The 19357-nt window shown below is 40.6% G+C and overlaps 2 protein-coding genes across 2 annotated transcripts; one reads left to right on the top strand and one right to left on the bottom strand.

The window, feature by feature from the left end:
* The first annotated feature begins 4632 nt into the window (after positions 1 to 4632).
* LOC310955764 (CCN family member 1-like) lies at positions 4633 to 11368 on the top strand. The gene is made up of 6 exons (XM_083925790.1): positions 4633 to 4804; positions 5441 to 5654; positions 6790 to 7037; positions 8023 to 8161; positions 8667 to 8848; positions 9806 to 11368. The coding sequence occupies exons 1-6, from the start codon at positions 4754 to 4756 to the stop codon at positions 10109 to 10111; spliced, it is 1140 nt and encodes a 379-aa protein (XP_083781916.1). The 5' UTR covers positions 4633 to 4753; the 3' UTR covers positions 10112 to 11368.
* A 362-nt stretch (positions 11369 to 11730) lies between these two features.
* LOC310955757 (ATP-dependent RNA helicase DDX39A-like) lies at positions 11731 to 18507 on the bottom strand. Its single transcript, XM_083925771.1, has 10 exons — positions 18438 to 18507; positions 17092 to 17299; positions 16412 to 16539; positions 15823 to 16099; positions 15308 to 15426; positions 14181 to 14312; positions 13297 to 13406; positions 12939 to 13083; positions 12449 to 12596; positions 11731 to 11985 (listed from the first exon to the last, which is right to left on the bottom strand). The coding sequence occupies exons 2-10, from the start codon at positions 17297 to 17299 to the stop codon at positions 11969 to 11971; spliced, it is 1284 nt and encodes a 427-aa protein (XP_083781897.1). The 5' UTR covers positions 18438 to 18507; the 3' UTR covers positions 11731 to 11968.
* Positions 18508 to 19357: the final 850 nt, after the last annotated feature.

Raw genomic sequence — 19357 nt, 5'->3', positions numbered from 1 at the left:
ACAATCTTTAAAAAAAAAGATACCGATACTTAGTAAATTAACTGAATACTTCTACCAACACTGGAAATTATGATTACTTGTAAGAACCTCAGCTGGGAGAAAAGTTATTACCATCATCTCAAGCATTTATAATTGTTTGAGACGATGCAGACATAATCTTTCAAAGACCCTTTCAAAGACCAGTTCTTACATCCAAATAATTTTCCTGTCTTAAAAAGACTGGTTTACTTCACACTAGATTAGTTTTACATCTCTGAGTGTCCTCTCGTTCAGCATCAGAGAAGAAGTTGAAAACAGAAACAGTCACAGGACTTTCAGAACTCCCCCTGTACCCTGACCACCAGAGGATTAAAATAGACGGGCCATGACTTTGTCTCCTTGGTCACACCATTAAAGTGATGACTGACAACTTCCTGAGGTGATTTCCTTTTTTAAATTGAGACTCATGACTCCAGTCCACAACCACCAATGTGTTGGACAGACAGGTAGCTGCAGAACAAAGATGAATGTTGTTTGTAAAAGAGGACCAACCAGCAGTTTAATTTATTTAAAGCTACAGTAGATTCAGGAAAGGAAAATGCTTGAACAGAGGCCAGTTAGACAGATTTATAAAGATTTAGGACTGATCGAACATTTTTCTGACATTGTTGTTTCATTTAGGAGGAGTTTAGTTAAATGATTAAAAGAACAAGATTTTTTTGCTGTAGCTGTTTTACATTTTTTTCACTTTCTTGATCGGAGTGAGGCTACGTTTACAAGTGGCCGGCTAGTTTCATACACAGACATTTCCCCGTTTTCAAAAATAATATTGTGCAGACCTGTCAGTTTTCAGAAAAACTTTTGTTTATACTATGCCGTCAAGAGCCTGCAATGAAAATGGTAACGTGCCTATGACGCAGGTGCAAGTTCTGGCACATACTTTGATGTCGGCTGCCGATAACTAATATTAACTCTGGCCAGAGTTTTTAGAAACAATTGTTTTCAGAGGCAAATTCTCCATTTATGTGTTAACGAAGGGGACAAATGTAGGAAAATGTTTTTTTTAAATAACCGTGTGCCTGTAAACGGGGCCGTTTATACCAGTTTGATTTCCGTCTGTTAAATATGAGGCTGGAGTGGGGAGACGCTAGCTTAGCTTAGCATAGCATAAAGACTTGAAACAGGGGGACACAGCTAGCCTTGCTCTATCCAAAGGGAACAAAACGTAACACCTACCAGCTCATCTAGCTCACTAATTTACACATCATATCTATTCAATTCAATTTTATTTTATTTATAGTGCCAAATCATAACAAAGGTTATCTCAGGACACTTTACAAACTAGGTAAAGACCACACTCTATGACTTATTTATGATTTACATAGACCCAACAATTCCCCCGTAGAGTACGGTGGTAACGAAAACCTTCCCTGTTACAGGCAGGAACGTCAGACAGACCCAGCTCTGTGGAGGACGGCCATCTGTCTTGACCGGTTGGGGAGGAAGAAAAGGAGAGAGAAAGAGAGAAAAGACGGACAGATGGACAGAGAGAGACAAAGACAGACACAAAGACAGAGACAGACACACTTCCAGTAACTATAATAATATCTATAGTAATGTGAATATGACTTATATGTTATGGCAGTTAATACAGCAGAATAGTAGAAACAAGCACAGCTATGGTTATAGATTATAATAGCAGCAGGAAGCGTCATGCAGGACCACGGCAGCAGGCACCACCACGATCAGCAGAGACCTGCGAGACGACAAAGCACAAACAACTCCGGGGAAGAAGTTGAATTAGTAACATGCATTGATGAGACATGAATGATACAGACAGAGAGGAGAGAAGCTCAGAGTATCTGGTAAAGTATTATCCCTCGGCAGACTAGGCCTATAGCAGCATAATTAAGCAGAACAAAATCAGCTTTAAAAATAACAACATTGCTAAGGGCTCGTAAGTCCTAGCTGTAAGCTTTATCAAAAAGGAAAGTTTTAAGTTTACTCTTAAATATGGGGACAGTGTCTGCATCCCAAACAACACTTGGGAGTTGGTTCCACAGGAGAGGAGCTTGGTAGCTGAAGGCTCCGCCTCCCATTCTACTTTTGGAGACTCTAGGAACGACAAGTAGCCTTGCATTCTCAGAGCGCAGCGATCTAGTTGGGTAATACGGTACTATGAGCTCTTTAACATACGACAGAGCCTGTATGTTAGCAAGTGAAGAAGAATCCCAACTTAAAGAATAACTGATTTTTGAATTGCTATCATTGCTGATTTAAAGGGCCTTATTTTGGACATTTTCAGCTTCATAGGCTACTTATGTTTGGGGTTTCTACAAGAACATGTTTACATGGTTCATGATTGAATGCACTTATTGTAAGTCGTTTTGGATACAAGTGTCAGATAAATGAATTTAATGTAATGCAATGTAACATGCTTTAGTGCTAAAAAAACACAATATTTTTCTCATAGTCTGGCATCACCAGACTAATTATAAATGCTAATGCATAAGCAGAATAAAAAACAGAATATCCAGTCGTATTTCATCAGAGCTACCTAGTTTTACATTTTGATCTGAGTTTCATGAGTCTGAAAAACTGTACTGAACCGACCTGCAAACTAGACGGTGACGCTGTCAGTCATCGTCTTAAACCCGCCCCACATGAGATAAACAGTTGTGATTGGTCCGCCCAGGGCCAGGACAACTGGACATCTTTATAGGTCAGGAGCCAGAAATACCTGCCAGAAAAAATCAAACATGACTTTGGCAGATTTGTCTCATACCGTCTGTCTGAATGAACCTGTATTCAATCTGAAACACTCTGTTTTAGCGCCTATCTCTTTGAACCGCCCTGTAGTTGAGCAATTGGGCGCTTTGATACTTTCATGCAGTATTTATATTGCACCTTAACCTGCTATATAATCAGAAAAGAAACATGGTAATTTCCCTTTTTACAATATAGGATGCGTAAAGGCTCTTTTATTTTGCGAGGGTAGACTCAAATCAGCTCAATGAATCATATAATTTGCCAACCTGCCAAAATCTGGAGAAAGATTTAGTTGAGGGGAGGAACAGGAAAGATGAACAGATGGGGATGTTTACTGTGTCTGTAACTCATATTCATGTGTTTCTCCCTTGTTAGTGTTAATGTAGAAAACTGCATTGATGAGGGTGCATCACTTGGCACGGGACCGTAAACACCCAACATTTGTCACATGGAAGAAGGTTTTCTAGCTACAGTACATACTAAGTTAAAATTTTCATAGACTCTGCATAATATAATTATAATAATAAAACAGGGGAAATACAAAAACATTATTTAAATAAGACACATTCTGAAATAATGTATTATGAAAAACAAATTTAGGCAAAATAAAGTAGAGAAGCAAAACAGTACAGAAAATAATGGAATGTAAATAAGTAGTTAAAAATGTATATGGAAAGGATGTGAAATAACACACATTTATAAATGTATCATATTTAACAAAGACAATACAGATACCATACATCAATTGCACCATATATAGCTAAAAGGTCATTTTCATCGGTTTCTGCTGGGTTGGCAGTGACACATCTTGACCCAAAAAAGCTGAATCAATCACCTATTTTAAGCTTGAAACTGAATATGAGCAGATATAGATCATTACCTCCTATGAGGGAATGAGGGTGAGGTTAAACTAATTCATCAGCGCAGACATTTCCCAGCACATAAGAGCACCACAGCCCATGTAAGAAATCATGTTTGGCTTTTTAGTTTCTAAGCCAGAACTATTCTTGCATACATGGACATTCATAGCAGGAACCTAACTTTCGAAACCTCTGCCTATCACATTTCTTTCATTAAAGGAGGTCTCTGTGTCAGGGCAGGTGTGGCTGAAAACCTGTGGTTGAAAAGGAAGACAGCAGAGGAGGAGGAGGAGGAGGCCAACCCTCATACGGGCTGCCCTTAAAATAATAATCCTGCTTTCACCCTCAACTCCACCATTCTTTCCAAGTGATCATATCCTCATCATTCCCATGTCAGCACCATGTGGTTAGAAATAATAGTCGGGACAGTTGGCCCACCTGAACTCGAGATGAACAGCAAAACAATCGAAACGTACATTTAAAAACTATGGAAACACATGAGCACAGACAAAGTTCACTCTCTCTCTCTCTGACAACTGCTATTATCTTGCTATTTGCTTAATACACTCCACTTTAATTTTATGTCCTGGCACCTACATTGGTCTGGAAAAACAGAAGGAATTCCTCCCCCCTTCTTTTTCCCCCCAGAGGTGGAGGTCCTATTAATGTTACCATGCTGTCTGGCCCAGCTGAATATATTTACTTAGTGTTAGGAGAGTGGTGGCCACAAAAGAAGGAATGTGCCTGAATGTGACTTGAAAGCAGCTGTTACATTTTAATTTTTAACCCATAAAATAAATACAGAGCAGCCTTGCGATTTTTATGAATGGCTGTATTCATTCCAAAACACGCCCACCAATCAGCAAACTATCCTCTCAGCGAAGCCACGCCCATTTGGAACGTCGGGGCTGCTGCCTGTGCGCTGATTGGTTAGAAGTATGGAGAGGGGCGGGGTCTCACAGAGGCTCTCAGCGGGTATAAATGAGATTTAAGACGTTTATTCCGGTAGAAAAACAAGGACCACGGTCCAAAAAAGACTGAAACTCAGCGTGAAACTACTTAAGACTAGCAACCGTTCAGTGGATTGTAGCTTGAAGATATTTTTTCTATATTTGTATTTTTCTTAAACTTGTCATTGACTTATAATGGCATTTCTGATCTTCCTGACTGTACTGACAACAGCCGTCATCCCGCAGGTAAGGTGTTTCTCTCCCGACAGAGACGCTTGTAGTTGTGAGTGGGCCAAGCAGGGCTATTAAAGATCAAAGTACGCTTAATGTGTAATCTCCTATGGTTGATGTTCTAGGCCTTTAAATGAGATCAAACTTCTCCAGAGCATATGGTGTAAACAAATGTATTTTCCACTTCACCATCAAATCAACTGTGGTTACTGGTGTGATGTTTATGTCTGTCAGCCCAAAAAATGTGGGAACAATGCAACGTTTGGTAAATGGACTTTAGGTGGGGTTTATCCCTCCAATACTGTCGGTTGTCATTTCTGGTAATCAGCATGCCTACTCATGTCTCTTATTTTAATGAACAGCGACATGTTGATTCCTACTAACTGGAACAAGTTGGCTCTAGTGAGCGATGACTCAAAGCATAAGTCAGCAGGGGACAACAGTACAAACTGAGCTGTCTAGACACTCAGGGCTGACTGGCCAGACTTCCAGTAGAAGCTGCACTGTAGAGCTGTTTGAACAAAGCTCTGGAGTCCTTTTTATTTATTTTGTTGTCTTTTTTTAGCTGTAGAAAATGTTGCATGCCTCAGATCATTTGTGTCTTGTCTGACAATGTGATCTCCCTCTCTGCTCTTTTCCTCATCCCTCCAGGTGACTGCTAGCTGCCCAGCAGTGTGTGAGTGCCCCGACGAGCCTCTTGTTTGCCCTCCGGGAGTGAGCACTGTGCCAGATGGATGTGGGTGCTGCAAGATGTGTGCTGCACAGCTCAACCAGGACTGCAGCCCTACGAAGCCTTGTGACCACCACAAAGGGCTAGAGTGTAATTACGGCAACGATGTGACCATGGCCTGGGGCATCTGTCGAGGTGAGAGAGGAGGGATCAGTGTACGTTGGGAGGGAAGGAATTTCACTCAAAAAATAGCTGACTTCTACAGCTATTTGCACTACTGCAGTGGAGGGAATATTACAGCAGCATAGCAACATGCAAGGGAAACTAATCCTATATTTAAAATGGATAGGGTGAATGTGATGTGCTATAAAAAACAAAAGGTCACAACACCTGTGCATCAATAAAGCTACAAATGTGTCAAGGAAATGGATTTAATTGACCCACCTTTCCATAAAGTTAAAGACATCACAACTCAGTGATTACGTAACACGTAGCCTTGCACGTCCAACAAGACAGGATATATTTTAATGAGAAGTAGATGTTTTATGGCAGCGACAGGGGGTTTCAGAGATAAAAATACACTTTCCATCTGCACCATGCCAGTGCTGCCCCACAAACTATGAATAGCTGGTTCTTACGCGCTTTGGAGACAAGGAGTCTAACACTTCCTGTCTCCTTATTTCCACTGACCTTTCTATGTTAGCGGTCCTCTGGGTGATTTTGTGCACTGTTGCCATGTGAAGTCATTGTGTGTGATTTTGGTCGAGTCAGGAGAAACTTGCTCAATGTGGTGAGTTGTCCTTACCTGCTGTATCCTGAAGCTCACTCATTGGTCCCTTTAGACTTTAAAGGTCCCATACTGTAAAAAGTGAGATTTCCATGTCTATTGTTATTATAAAGCAGGTTGAGGTGCTATATAAATACTGTGACAGTATCGAAACGCTCAATCGACATAGAAATGCACACAGGCCGTATTCAGAAACTGTGACTTTAAACAAGCCGTTGGGACTACTGTATGGTTGTAATGTCACAACTATACTATATATAATGAGAAAGTGCCGTTACAGTAATTCCCCGGCTGCAATGACGGTACAGAGACGCAAAGAGCTCAGATGCAGAAGACCTGGCAAGGCTGACCAATTAGAGCAGACTGGGCTTTTTCAGGAGGGCCTTAAAGAAACAGGCGTGAAATGGAGCGTTTCACAGAGTGTTAGGAATACCTCTGTTGCAGCCTTCCTTTGTGCAAACAGCCAGTCTGTATATATAACCATTCTGAAACTTGTGAGTCATTAAATGTTTTGTTTCAACTGAGTGAAATGTGTCTTTCCAGCAAAATCAGAGGGACGCACATGCGAGTACAACGGTAGGATCTACCAGAACGGCGAGAGCTTCCGTGCCGGCTGTAAACACCAGTGTACCTGCATTGACGGCGCTGTTGGCTGCGCTCCTCTCTGTACCAACAAACTGCCACCGGCCTCTCCATCCTGCCCCTACCCACGGCTGGTCAGGATACCTGGGCAGTGCTGTTTCAGCGTAGACTGCCACAAGGGCACATGGCGGCTACCACCTAAGCATCAGGTTTGTTTTTTCATTTAGTGGCAAAGCGACATACCACTACAGGGATCGGTATATATATATATATATATATATATATATATATATATATATATATATGGGGCTGTAATGAGAGGCTCATCAGCTACAATCAGCCAATTTTTGATCTCTGCACTACTGGGGTGGAGGTGCAATCTTCACCTACCACAGTGGTATTCCCTTGATGTAGAAAAAAAAGGTGATGGGATGAAACAACAAAAATTACAAAATATTAAGAAAAATTGTCACCAAAAAATACCAGAACCTTATTAAAAATATATATATTCATTTTACTTGTTTGAGAAAAGTTCCCTAATGTCCAAGAAAATGGCATCAGATTGCTTGGTTTTTTTCTGACCAACAAGACTAAAGAATAACATTTTACGTTTATTGTAAGTGTATCTCTCTGCCTGTCTGTCTGTCTGTCTGTCTGTCTGTCTTTGTCTCTCTCTGTCCATCAGCCTGTCTTTTCTCTCTTTTTCTCTCTTTTTCTTCCTCCCCAACCGGTCAACACAGATGTCCATCCTCCATAGAGCTGGGTCTGTCCGACGTTCATGCCTGTTAAAGGGAAGGTTTTAGTTGACACCGTACTCTATGGAGGAATTGTTGGGTCTATGTAAATCATAAATAAGTCATAGAGTGTGGTCTTTACCTACTCTGTAAAGTGTCCTGAGATAACTTTTGTTATGATTTGGCACTATAAATAAAATTGAATTTAATTGAATTTAATTATCACATAAGACAAATAAAAGCTTCAAAAATCAACAACACTGAGAAGCTGAAACTGAAGAATATTTGACCGATAAACAAAAGATTCATGCAAGTAGAAAGGAGTAATCAGTCATAATCAATCGTGGTACCTTGATAATCAATTTACCACGATGATAACACTGGGAAAAACACAGAAAACGTCACTGCTGCATGGATGAATCCCCACTACTGTCTCATCTTATCTTTTCTCTCATCACAGGTGCCTCCACCACAACAACACCTGCCCAGACGTCAGCAGGATCTTGCCCCGCACCAGCCTGAAAATGAGCTGACCAACAAGCTCGCAGACATCAAGTCCAGCGGCTGGGAGAGTGAACATGGCTACAAACACCTGCCTGGTGAGAAACTCACTGCTTAACTCACATTTTTGTTGAATTACTTGTAATTAATTGGGTGCTGAATATCACCAAATCTGTATTGAACTTAATATAATAACAGTTATAAAATACTGATACATTAGATGGTGCCCGAATCTTTAGGCTTGTGTTAAAACAAAGTCTCTTATGACCCCTTGCCACACGATGCATCTCTACAGGTTGTGATCAGTTGAAAAGAGTAATTATTCCCTCTCAGACTGCTGAATGAACTCTCTGAGGCTGTACTTTTCCATTCAATAGTTGTTATGATATTTCAATCAAAGGGAATGTGTTTGAGCATGTTCTAGTAGAAACCCAAAATTCAAGTGTGAACCTGAAAACGTGCATAATATGGGACCTTTAACCCTCCCTCAGATTTATCTACGGACCCCCTCGGTGGGGTCCACACCCCCAGGCTGGTAACCACTGGCCTAACTGATGGTTTTTCTTTTCTCCCTGCCTTCCACCCTCCTTCCTGTCTCCTCAGTGTGGAACCATCTGAAGGAGAAAAACTGTCCGGTCCAGACCACCGACTGGTCCCAGTGCTCTCGCAGCTGTGGGATGGGAATTTCTTCTCGCATCACCAACAAGAACCCTCAGTGCAAGCTGGAGAGAGAGACGAGAATCTGTACCATACGGCCATGCCACGGCCTGACAGCCCCAGCCAAGGTGAGGTGGACTGAACTTGACTTGAACCGAGGGAGAGACAGACAGAGAGCAGAGGTTGAATATTTACATAACTGCCAAGATACCTTCTTATCACAACAACTTATCTCTCATACAGTGAAACCTAAACGCCTTGTGATAACACATCACTGAGGTATTATTTCACCTCTTATCTATCCATGTCAGACTACGCAGGGAAAAACAATGCCTGCTCATTTTTTTTTCTCTGCTTCCTTGTTGCCATCTTTAAACTAAAGAGCAGAGGCTGAAAATGTCAAGTCTGTGCAGCAAAGGAGGAAAAATTAGACGTTCTGACGCAGACTAAATATGCTGTGTGTTAAATCTGTCTGTTTCCGGAGTTTAAGAACAGAGATTATTTTAGTGGTATCGGGAAGCTCCACATCCAGTTGGAACTGGACAGTTCTCATTTACTCAGCGGTGTTACGGTGGCGCCTTTTTAAATATAGTCCCCCACCCCCGGCATTCCTGCCAAGCAACTGTCCATAGCTAGGCCCCGTCTGTGTTCTCAAGAGTCCAGGGAAGTGGTGTGTCTATATTAATCCCCCATGTTGGACACACACTAAGAGCTCCTTTCTCTGCTCTACTGAGTTAAAAGGCCCTGGTGCCAAGAACAACCATAGGTGTCAGCATGTTAAAATGATAAATAAATGTTTCATCTTAAAATGAATCACTTCTATTTAAAAAAAGAATCCCTCTATAAATCCCTGTTTTGGCATAGTGGCACACTGAAGTCTGGCCCTCTTAATGTGAAACTAATGAGTTTGAGGGCAGAGCTGCTTAAATCTGATGTTATGTAAAAGGACAGGGCAAATAGAAGTCATAATGAGTATCTTCATATGACTTGTTTTGGTGAATTTTGCTACTGAAGCCAATTAGGAACAACACTCATTGTTATTCAAGAGTGACATTCATCATTTTATGTTTATCATCCAACCACAGAAAGGGAAGAAGTGCTCCCCGACCCAGAAAGCTCCAGAGCCCATCCGCCTTTCCTACGGAGAATGTGTGAGTGTCCGCCTCTACCGGCCCAACTACTGCGGCGTGTGTGCAGATGGACGGTGCTGCTCGCCACGACGCACACGTACTGTACCCGTGACCTTCATCTGTCCGGACGGCGAGCATTTCCAGAGGTCCGCCATGTTTGTCCAGTCATGTAAATGCAGTGATGACTGTGGCCACCTCAATGAAGTGGCCCTCCCTCCACAGCATTGGATGTATGGAGATACACACCAGTTCATAGACTAGTACTCGGGAGGATTTTTGTTTTGTTTTCTTATGTGGTGAGGGCAACTTTCCTGATGAAGGAAAATGCTTCGAGAGTAGGGGGCATTTTTCTCATCTCGCTCCAAATGAGTGAAGACCACAGGCACCCACCTGACTGACAAACAGCAGGCAGGAAGGGCTGCCTCAGTTTTATTCTCCGTCATAAAGTCAAGCCTTAATTGTGATATTATTGTGTGACCGGAGTGGATTGTACACTTGCCCGCTCCTGTTCAAACAGACATGGGACTGAAATTAGAGCCCTGAAGCACTCCTGGACTTCCTCCACCCTGGACTGATTGCTAGTTCAGGTGTGGAGGATTTTTTTTTTTTTTTTAAATCCTCAGAGCAAGAGGCGAAACACTACAAGAGCAACAAAGCACTTTGTTTAGCACTGAAACTTAATAACTATAACTATGACAGCAGTGCACAAGGATCACCTCACCTGCAACAACAGCCTCACATACTCTGAGGGTGGATGACTCAATATCCTACAATGCACTGTGACTACTCAGCGACAAGCAAAAGAATCTTTTGCAGCTTTATGTAGAAAATGTGGACTTTCCTTTTCACAGTAAATTCTTGGTTCAAATTTAAGGTCTTAACAGGCCAATTCACTGAAATTCAAGGACCCAACATGGCATAGTTTGAGACACTGATCATGGTTAATTACAGCACTGAGATTTTTTTATGAGAACAGGCTGACACATGAAACAGTGATGCAACTGCAGGAAACACACGCAGACAGCAGGACGCAGCCCATTTACTTACATTAAGTTTAGGCAAAAAATAAAAGGACATCAATTTTAATCATTGCACAGAATATAAAAACTCAAGCACTTTCAATGATCCGTTTATTTTTAAAAACTTTCAAGGCCTTGATTTGTTTCCCCTCAAATTCACAAACTTTCAGGGACCTGTGGGAACCATGTAAATATACAAAGTCGGATTAAAATGTTATGACCGTAAGCCAACTGCATCATTTGTGCCCCTTTGGCATAACAAGACCATTTATATTTTCACACAGCAATGAATGACACTGTTCCTCTGTAACTGAATGTTGAAATGATGAACGCTATCTGGAACTGACAAGTGTTCTGCGAGGACCGGACCAATGCCAATTGATTTCTTGTTTGTGCATTAAAATGCCGCTTAGACTAATGTCTTACACAAACCTGTATTTGAGAATTTATTTTGGATGACACTGTATTCTGTAAATATATTTTCTTTATTTGGATCCAAGTTTGTTTTATTGTCATTTGTACACTTATGGATTAAGACACTACAGTGTAGCTGCCACGTTGTTGGTTCATCCATGTGTCTAAAACTGGCTGCTGAGCTCAAGTTTCATTCAAGGTTTTACTTTAACTGAACTTGTACAGTTTCAAACTTGGCAGCCAGTTCAAAGAAGTACACTATTTGGGAAAACACTGGTCTATGTCTTCAAACCATGAGCATAGCGCCCTCTGCTTGGGACAATAATTAAATACATCACAAACTTTGTATTTTATAATGATACTGTTGAAGTGTAATTGTATGTTTAATGTAACACCCAAAAAATTGAAATGTTTAAAACGTGTTAAATTAAATCCAACATCCTTAAATAAGGTATAAAAAGTTTATTCCTTTAACCAAAACAATATATCCATGTTTTAACAAGGAAATGACTAAAACAAGCACCCTGCAATGACATTAAAAAAAAAAAGTCTTATCTTTAGGAATTTGTTGAACTTATACGGTGGGAGGGGGGCTTTAAAATAAATGCTGAGGGTTTTTTTCTTCCACCAAAATACAGCAACACCAAGGGACACACACGATCTTCACTGGAAATACACTTCAGACTCATCTGGACTGTTCAACTGCAAAGAGAAAAAAGGGAAAGCGTTTAGGATGCGAGGGACAAAAAAATGTGTGATGTACCTTTATACAGACTGCATTAAATGGGATGTCACGGATGAATGTATTATATAGTTATGGTTTGCCTTTATGTGTGATTCCATGTCTTCTTACAACCAGATAAAGCCCATGAGGTGTTGTAGTCATTGTCATTGTGTAGGTTGACACGCACACTAATAACCTGATGTGTGATCATAATGTCGAGCCGTGTCTCCAAACTTCTTTTCTGCCCCAGCTGAGTTTTCCAAACACTTTGATTTGTAGCTGCCTGAACGTTACTTCATTTAGCTTCAATGTTCTCTCACCAGTAACAGGAGACGAGAAAAAATAGCCTCAATGCAACCCCCATGTTAACAGTGAAGACATGATGCATAAATGGATCATGCAAAAAGTGTAAGACAGCTGGTGAGCAACAACAGAACTTACTGTAGGAGGAGATATCAATCTCCTCTGGTAGCTCTGCTACATTGACCTCAAAGCGGTCTTGGACGTCGTTAAGGGTCTTAGCGTCTTCCTCGTCAGACACAAAGGTGACAGCCAGGCCTTTGGTCCCAAACCTGCCAGCACGGGCCACCTGAGGCACAGAGAAACAAGATGGGGCTCAAAACAGGCTCTGCTCAAAACGGAAAAAAATATTCCAGTTTTGGGATTATCAAGAAAGAGGGCTTATGATAATGGACAGATAAACGTTTAGAATTATTTCTGACTGAGTATTAATTTCTAAACACTTCAGAATACACGGATTATAAAACACATTAACACAACGTTCACACCTTCTTGTACCTTTTTAAAGAAAGGATTTATGAACAAACTAGGAGTGTTTTGTACACACCCTTTTGTATGCGATTGTGTTTCAATGTAAAATATACAGATCTCTGATATAGAAAACAAAAAAATATGGTATAGCTGGACTGACTCTGTGAAGGTATGTGTCAGAATCCTCTGGCATGTCGTAGTTGAAGACAATGTTGACCCGCTCAATGTCCATGCCTCGGCCGAACAGGTTGGTGGCAACCAGGATTCTCCGCTGGAAGTCTTTAAATTGCTGGTACCGGGATAACCTGGGGCAGATAAGTTTCCACAGTGAGACTAAGCAAATAAACTGTGAACCTCTCAGACAATATCATTTTCCACATAAACCTTGTTGTAAATCCCCATCAATGAATCTTGATACTGAACATATTACAGTACAGCGATGTTTCATGCTCAGGATATTGAAATTAGGAAAGCAACTGCTGAATTCAAAGTGTGAGCAAAAAGATGAAGGCCCATACCGCTCCTCCTGCGCCATGCCCCTGTGGATGGCGATGGCAGGGAAATTCTGCTCCACCAGCAGCTGGGACAGAGCCACACAGCGATGCACGGACTTAACAAAGATCACCACCTAAAAAGGTATCAAAGGAAAAAGGCTTGCATATTATTGCTGGGGATGGCAAAGATACTGATGAGATACAGGCAACACAAACATCTCCCTTTGGAGGACGAGAAAAAACAATTTTAAAATTATTGGTGGAACAAGGCTGCAAATTTGTATTTCTTAAAATATAGCCCTTTGATGAGGACTTAAAATACTATAATAACTAGAACTGTCTGTCTCAGTCAACCAGTCAAGTTACTGTTTACATCCAAACTGTCCAGACTTGCATAATAGATGTGGTGAAGAATTTAAAGGAATTTAAGAAAAAAGGAGTAAGTGTAATTTTTGGGTTAAATGTGGATGCTTCATACACATCGGGACACGAGAGCTATACAGTTATCACAGTTTTAAGATTGTCACCAGTTCTATATCTGACCAAATATCTCCCATTCTGTTCCTGAGTTATGACGAACAATGGACAGACACATGTAACAGTGAAGCTGACCTTTGGATAGAAAATGTAATCACATCCATGTTAAATGTTGTCATAATTAGTGTAAGAATTATTGAGTTATGGCCAAACACGTGTTTTGTAAGGTCACAGAGACCTTGACCTTTAACCTCCAAAATCTAATCAGTTATTCCTTGAGTGGATGTTCGTGCCATTTTTTAAGAAAATCCCTCCAGGGGTTCCTGAGATATCATGTTCACAAGAATGGGACGGGCGACCCACAAACACCATGCCTTCGCCGATGGCTGTTGCCGGCAGAGAGACACTCTACAAATCGGTTCCACCTATACCTGGTTGAACTCCAGGACGTCGAGCAGGTCGAACAGCTTCCGGTTCTTCTCGCTGTCCTTCAACTTGCAGTAATATTGCTGTAAGCCATGGAGTGTCAGCTTGGTCTCGTCATCCACAAACACCTCCATGGGCTGCACAGCAAGAGAGAAGATTCAAAACATTATTCTCCTAAAAATCACACAAACCTACATCATTACATTTTCTGAACTTGCACCAAGTTTTGACAAATGGCCGGTATGTGGGTGCTCACTGAACATGTTCTCCTGGACTGCAGCAGAGCCAGGAGGACTGACTGTCCTGACAATGCCAAAGGTCCCAAGGAGGATCACTTTGCCCCTCTGATATGGCCACTTATGGCACTGACAGCCACAAGTGGGCAAAGCTGAGAGGGACTTTGCAACCAACAATGAAATACCAGAACAATGCCACTTGGATGGCTAGGACATCAATTTTAATCAAATATATTAAGCATTGGTATATGTTAAAACAGCCATAACCCCCTTTTCATCCAGGGAGATAAATAAGATTGGTTCAAATGAACCACAGACAGAGCAGCTCCACTGGACTGACTAACTCAGTAACGGTGATAAGGGAAAGGTAATTGTTGCTCTTTTACCACCCAGGTCGCATACATTCTGGTCACAAACACACTCTCTCCCTCTGACTTATATGCCACTACTGGCTAAAACCAATGTTTATAGTAATGTGTATATGCAAAAAATAAATGAATATATATGTACAACTATCTTTCTAGTCCCAGCACACATTAAAAAGTCAACAGATGCGATACAGCTAGAATGGATTTTTAGGATGGCTGAGCTACTTTGGAATTATCAGCACATTTGAACAAGCCTTTGACTTATCGTTTGTAGAAAAACTAACCAGGCCTATAACCATTTATTCCAATGAAAAAAGTTGCTGTTTCGGTATTCATTAAAAAAGACTACTTGTATATAGGATATAAATGTATATTGTACAAGACAATCTCAGTTTGCAGCTCTTTCCATGCCTGCTTAATAAAAAGGCAAACTAAACTGGGAAAAATAAATGTAAAATTGTTTTACATATAGCTGAATAAAGCACAGTTGGTTGAATCTAAAACATTCGTAAAACGATGATAACTCACATCTTGCATGAACTTGCGGCAGACAGGGCGCACGTCTTTGCTTAGCGTTGCACTGAACATCATAACCTGTTTCTCATGGGGTGTCACCCTGAAGATTTCCTGGACATCGTGCCTCATGTCTGTACAGGAAAAAAATAAAATACTCACAAATTACACCAATTGCGTTTGGATTCATCTCTGTATACAAAAAGAAAGCATGCTCATTCTCTCAAAAAAGACAGATCATTTCCCCAGTTCCTTTTAAAAATCAACAAAGCGGCAGATTACTTTATTCATAATTAGATCAAAGTGAAATCATACCACCTACATCTTATTCTCACATTAAATCTCTAAGGCTCTTGAACTTGAATTCCACATTTCAGCTTATTGGGGAGAATGTTGTGGAGAAAGACACTAATTCAGAACAATACCCGAGTCAACTCCCCCGTCTTACATTCCATTCACAGGCCTTCACCAAAACGACTTGTTTTATAAAAAAATGTCCCCTAGCAAACAGTTCTGTTTCTCTTACTCACCCAGAGCCTCCAGCATCCTATCACACTCGTCTAGTACAAAGTGTTTGATGTTCTTCACATTGAGGCTTTTGTTGCGGATGAGGGCCAGGGTACGTCCTGGAGTTCCCACAACGATGTGAGGGCAGTTGTTCTTCAGGACATCTTCGTCCTTCTTTACGGCCAGGCCCCCAAAGAACACTGACACTTTGACAGTGGGCATGTACTTGGAAAAGCGCTCGTACTCTTTGCTGATCTGGAAGGCCAGCTCTCTTGTGTGGCACATTACAAGGACAGACACCTGAGACATAGGGAATGAAGACATTCATCTTAGTCTCTCTCAATAATGTCTGTACTCATGCTTCCATAAATGTGAGCAGCACATACTATTATCAAGTTTCTGAGTGTTCCCAACTTTGTATAGGGACATAGTATATGCATTTCTTAAACCCATTCAATGCACATGCGGTGTTGAGTGCATATGCACGAGGCCTCACGTCAAAGAATTAAGCACAGATTGGACATAAGACCAACCAGTCCGAGGAAAAAACTAAAAGAGAGGTATAATGATGCTTTGGCATAAAAGACGCACAAAAACCAATGACCCACTCACCTGCCCATCCACAGGTACTATCTGTTGCAGGGTGGCCAGTACAAACACTGCTGTCTTTCCCATACCAGACTTCGCCTGACAAAGGATGTCCATGCCCAGGACAGCTTGTGGAATACACTCATGTTGGACTGGAAACAAACAAATAGCAACAAAGGGTGGTGAGACCTTCAAAAACATATGCTGATTAAAATATTGTAAAGGAATGAGTTGTGTAGAGATACAAAACGATTCATTACATAGCTTACATAGCTCTTTGTATATTTTTATTATTTTTATTATGTTGTATGTATATTCTGATTGCACTGGGTCTGAGAGGACTGTAATTTCATTTTTTGCATTTGTATGTCATACATATTGCAATTTTTGACAATAAAACTGACTTGACTTGACTAAAATAACGTTGTCATAAGTCCTTGCCACACAAAACATATTTATACTTTCTTTCATTAATAACCTGCACATAGTGCTGGTGCAGAGAAGTCACTCAACACAGCCAAAACAGTTTTCTTCCCTGTTTCACCTGTGAAATATCTGCCTTTTTCCTAAAGCTTCCATACTTTGGATATTATGAAATGTGGATACTGTACTGTTTTAAAACCTGGAAATGGAAAGTATCAACGTTATTTTAAAATAGGGATTATGTTGTATTTAGCATTAAACAACCCAAAACTGCTTTTCACCTTCTGATGGATGCTCAAAACCGCAGTCGACAATGGCACGGAGCAGCTCTGGTTTCAGGAGAAAGTCTCTGAAGCCTGAACTGTGAATGGATACGTAGGACCCCTTCACCTCCTTCTTGTTGGCCGGGGCTGCACTCTCGGGCGCTTCCTGGGAATCCACATCATCATCATAGTCCAAAAGTTCAGGTTCAACGTCAGTCTCAGCCATCTGTATGAATGAAAAGCATGTAAAATACAAGTCACACAGCTTTTCTAAATCAATATAGGCTGTGCCAAAGTAGTCTTCAATTTGCAAGCGCATTTATTTTAAGATGAGTTAGATGGTCTCTTACAATTAAAATCCTAAATGGTGGGTTAGTTAAAACGAATTAGAAATGCTTCATATTCTAATATCTGGCATGTTTTTAACTCGTGTAATATTTTATTTAATTCCCAACTTTTGCTGAAAATAGTATACTTTTACAATTTGAATTCTACATATGTACTTATCCTTGGTAGCCTATAGGTTTTTTCTGACATTGTTTTTTTTTAGGCATTTATGGGTTTTAGTCTCTTTGCCTTGTGGTTAAGATGAACTTTGGATACTTGTACCTCTGATCCAGTTTTTGTAGGCATGTGTACGGTTGGGTTGGGTTTGTGTGTTATCAAAAAAGAAATAGTATACTTTATCAGTTAATTAATCTAGGAAATGATATACAAACTTGATCAATGGACCGAAGCCTAATCAGATGTCCTACCTACGCAGCTGCGTCGTAGATTAGCAAAGTTAGCCTCGTTTGGCTAGCAGGCCGCAGTTCACGTTAAAACCTATTAATTAATTAATGGAAGGAGGAAGTTAACCTTAAGTGTTATCTTTACAGTCTTAAACGACAAGCATGAAATGGGTAACGTTTAGCCATTACGCTTTTTGAAAATGATCGTGAACCAGTGTGTGCCGGTGCAGACAGCGCTTGTCGACTTCTCTTTCATTCCGGCTAGTTAGCAAGCTAGCATGCTAACAATTGAACGTGACTCACGAATTACTTTGAACAAATATTAAAAGCAACGTTACCATCATTACCTTATCCAACTATCCAACTTGTCTAATACCGTAGCGTTAAAGTGACGTTATGTCACCGTATAATGGACGAATGGTTAGAAAGACATTATACACACTATAACCAGATAGCTGAAGCTAACCGGCTAACTCAAAACAAAGCTATGCAACTAGCGTGTTAGCGTACGTTTAAAAAAAACTTTAGCTACTTCTACAAAGGATTTCAGACATCTCTTGATTGATTAAATATAGCTAACTGTTTCATTCTGCCGAATCTGTTGTTAAAAGTATGAAGACGTCGCCACATTACCTTGCTATGGTGGTTTAATGTCCCGCGGGTGAGTGATACTGGTGCAGTGCTAGCGCGGAGTCACAGCACAGAGATCACACATGTATGCTGTGTTCAGGTACACCTCGGAAAAATCTGACGCTCTCGATGCAATGGGGGAAAAAACGCCTTAATGTTGTTTGAACAAAAACAAAATGAATCATGCAACACAATAACAATAATAATACTACTATTACTACTACTAATAATAATTCAATTCAAGTCAATTTTATTTACAGTGCCAAATTATAACAGAAGTTATCTCAGGACACTTTACAGAGTAGGAAAAGACCACACTCACTTATTTATGATTTACATAGACCCAACTATCCCCCCTTGTGCACACAGTGGCAACGACCGTCGGACAGACCCAGCTCTGTGGAGGACGGACATCTGTGTTGACCGGTTGGGGAGGAAGAAAAAGAGAGAGAAAGAGAGAAAAGACAGGCTGATGGACAGAGAGAGACAAAGACAGACTCGAAGACAGACAGCCCGAGAGATGCAAGCAACCACAAAAGAAACAAACTTCCATAATATCTATAGTTATGTGAATATGACTTATACGTTATGGCGGTTCATATAGTAGCATTGTAGAAACAAGTACAGCCAAGGAAATAGGATATGAAAATGCTAATAATTATGGTGATAAATATGATCAACGATGAGTAGACCAGTACACCAGTACCTGGAGACTTATCTTCTTTTTTTGTGCAATAACTTAATCCACCACTTAAGTGTAATGATTCAATCTTACTGCCCATTTCTGCCATATACAGTCATACACATTATATCTTATACGCTTTCTCTACACTTCATTTTCCAAGAATTTTATTTAACCTGTTTTTATATCTCTACTTTATATACAGTATATATTTAACTAAGAGTTTATTGCTTACTGTTCA

This window comes from Echiichthys vipera (assembly GCF_963691815.1).
Source record: "Echiichthys vipera genome assembly, chromosome: 2".
NCBI lineage: Eukaryota > Metazoa > Chordata > Actinopteri > Perciformes > Trachinidae > Echiichthys > Echiichthys vipera.
Note: the sequence above shows the minus strand (reverse complement) of the source record. Positions and strands in the feature narration are given on the sequence as shown.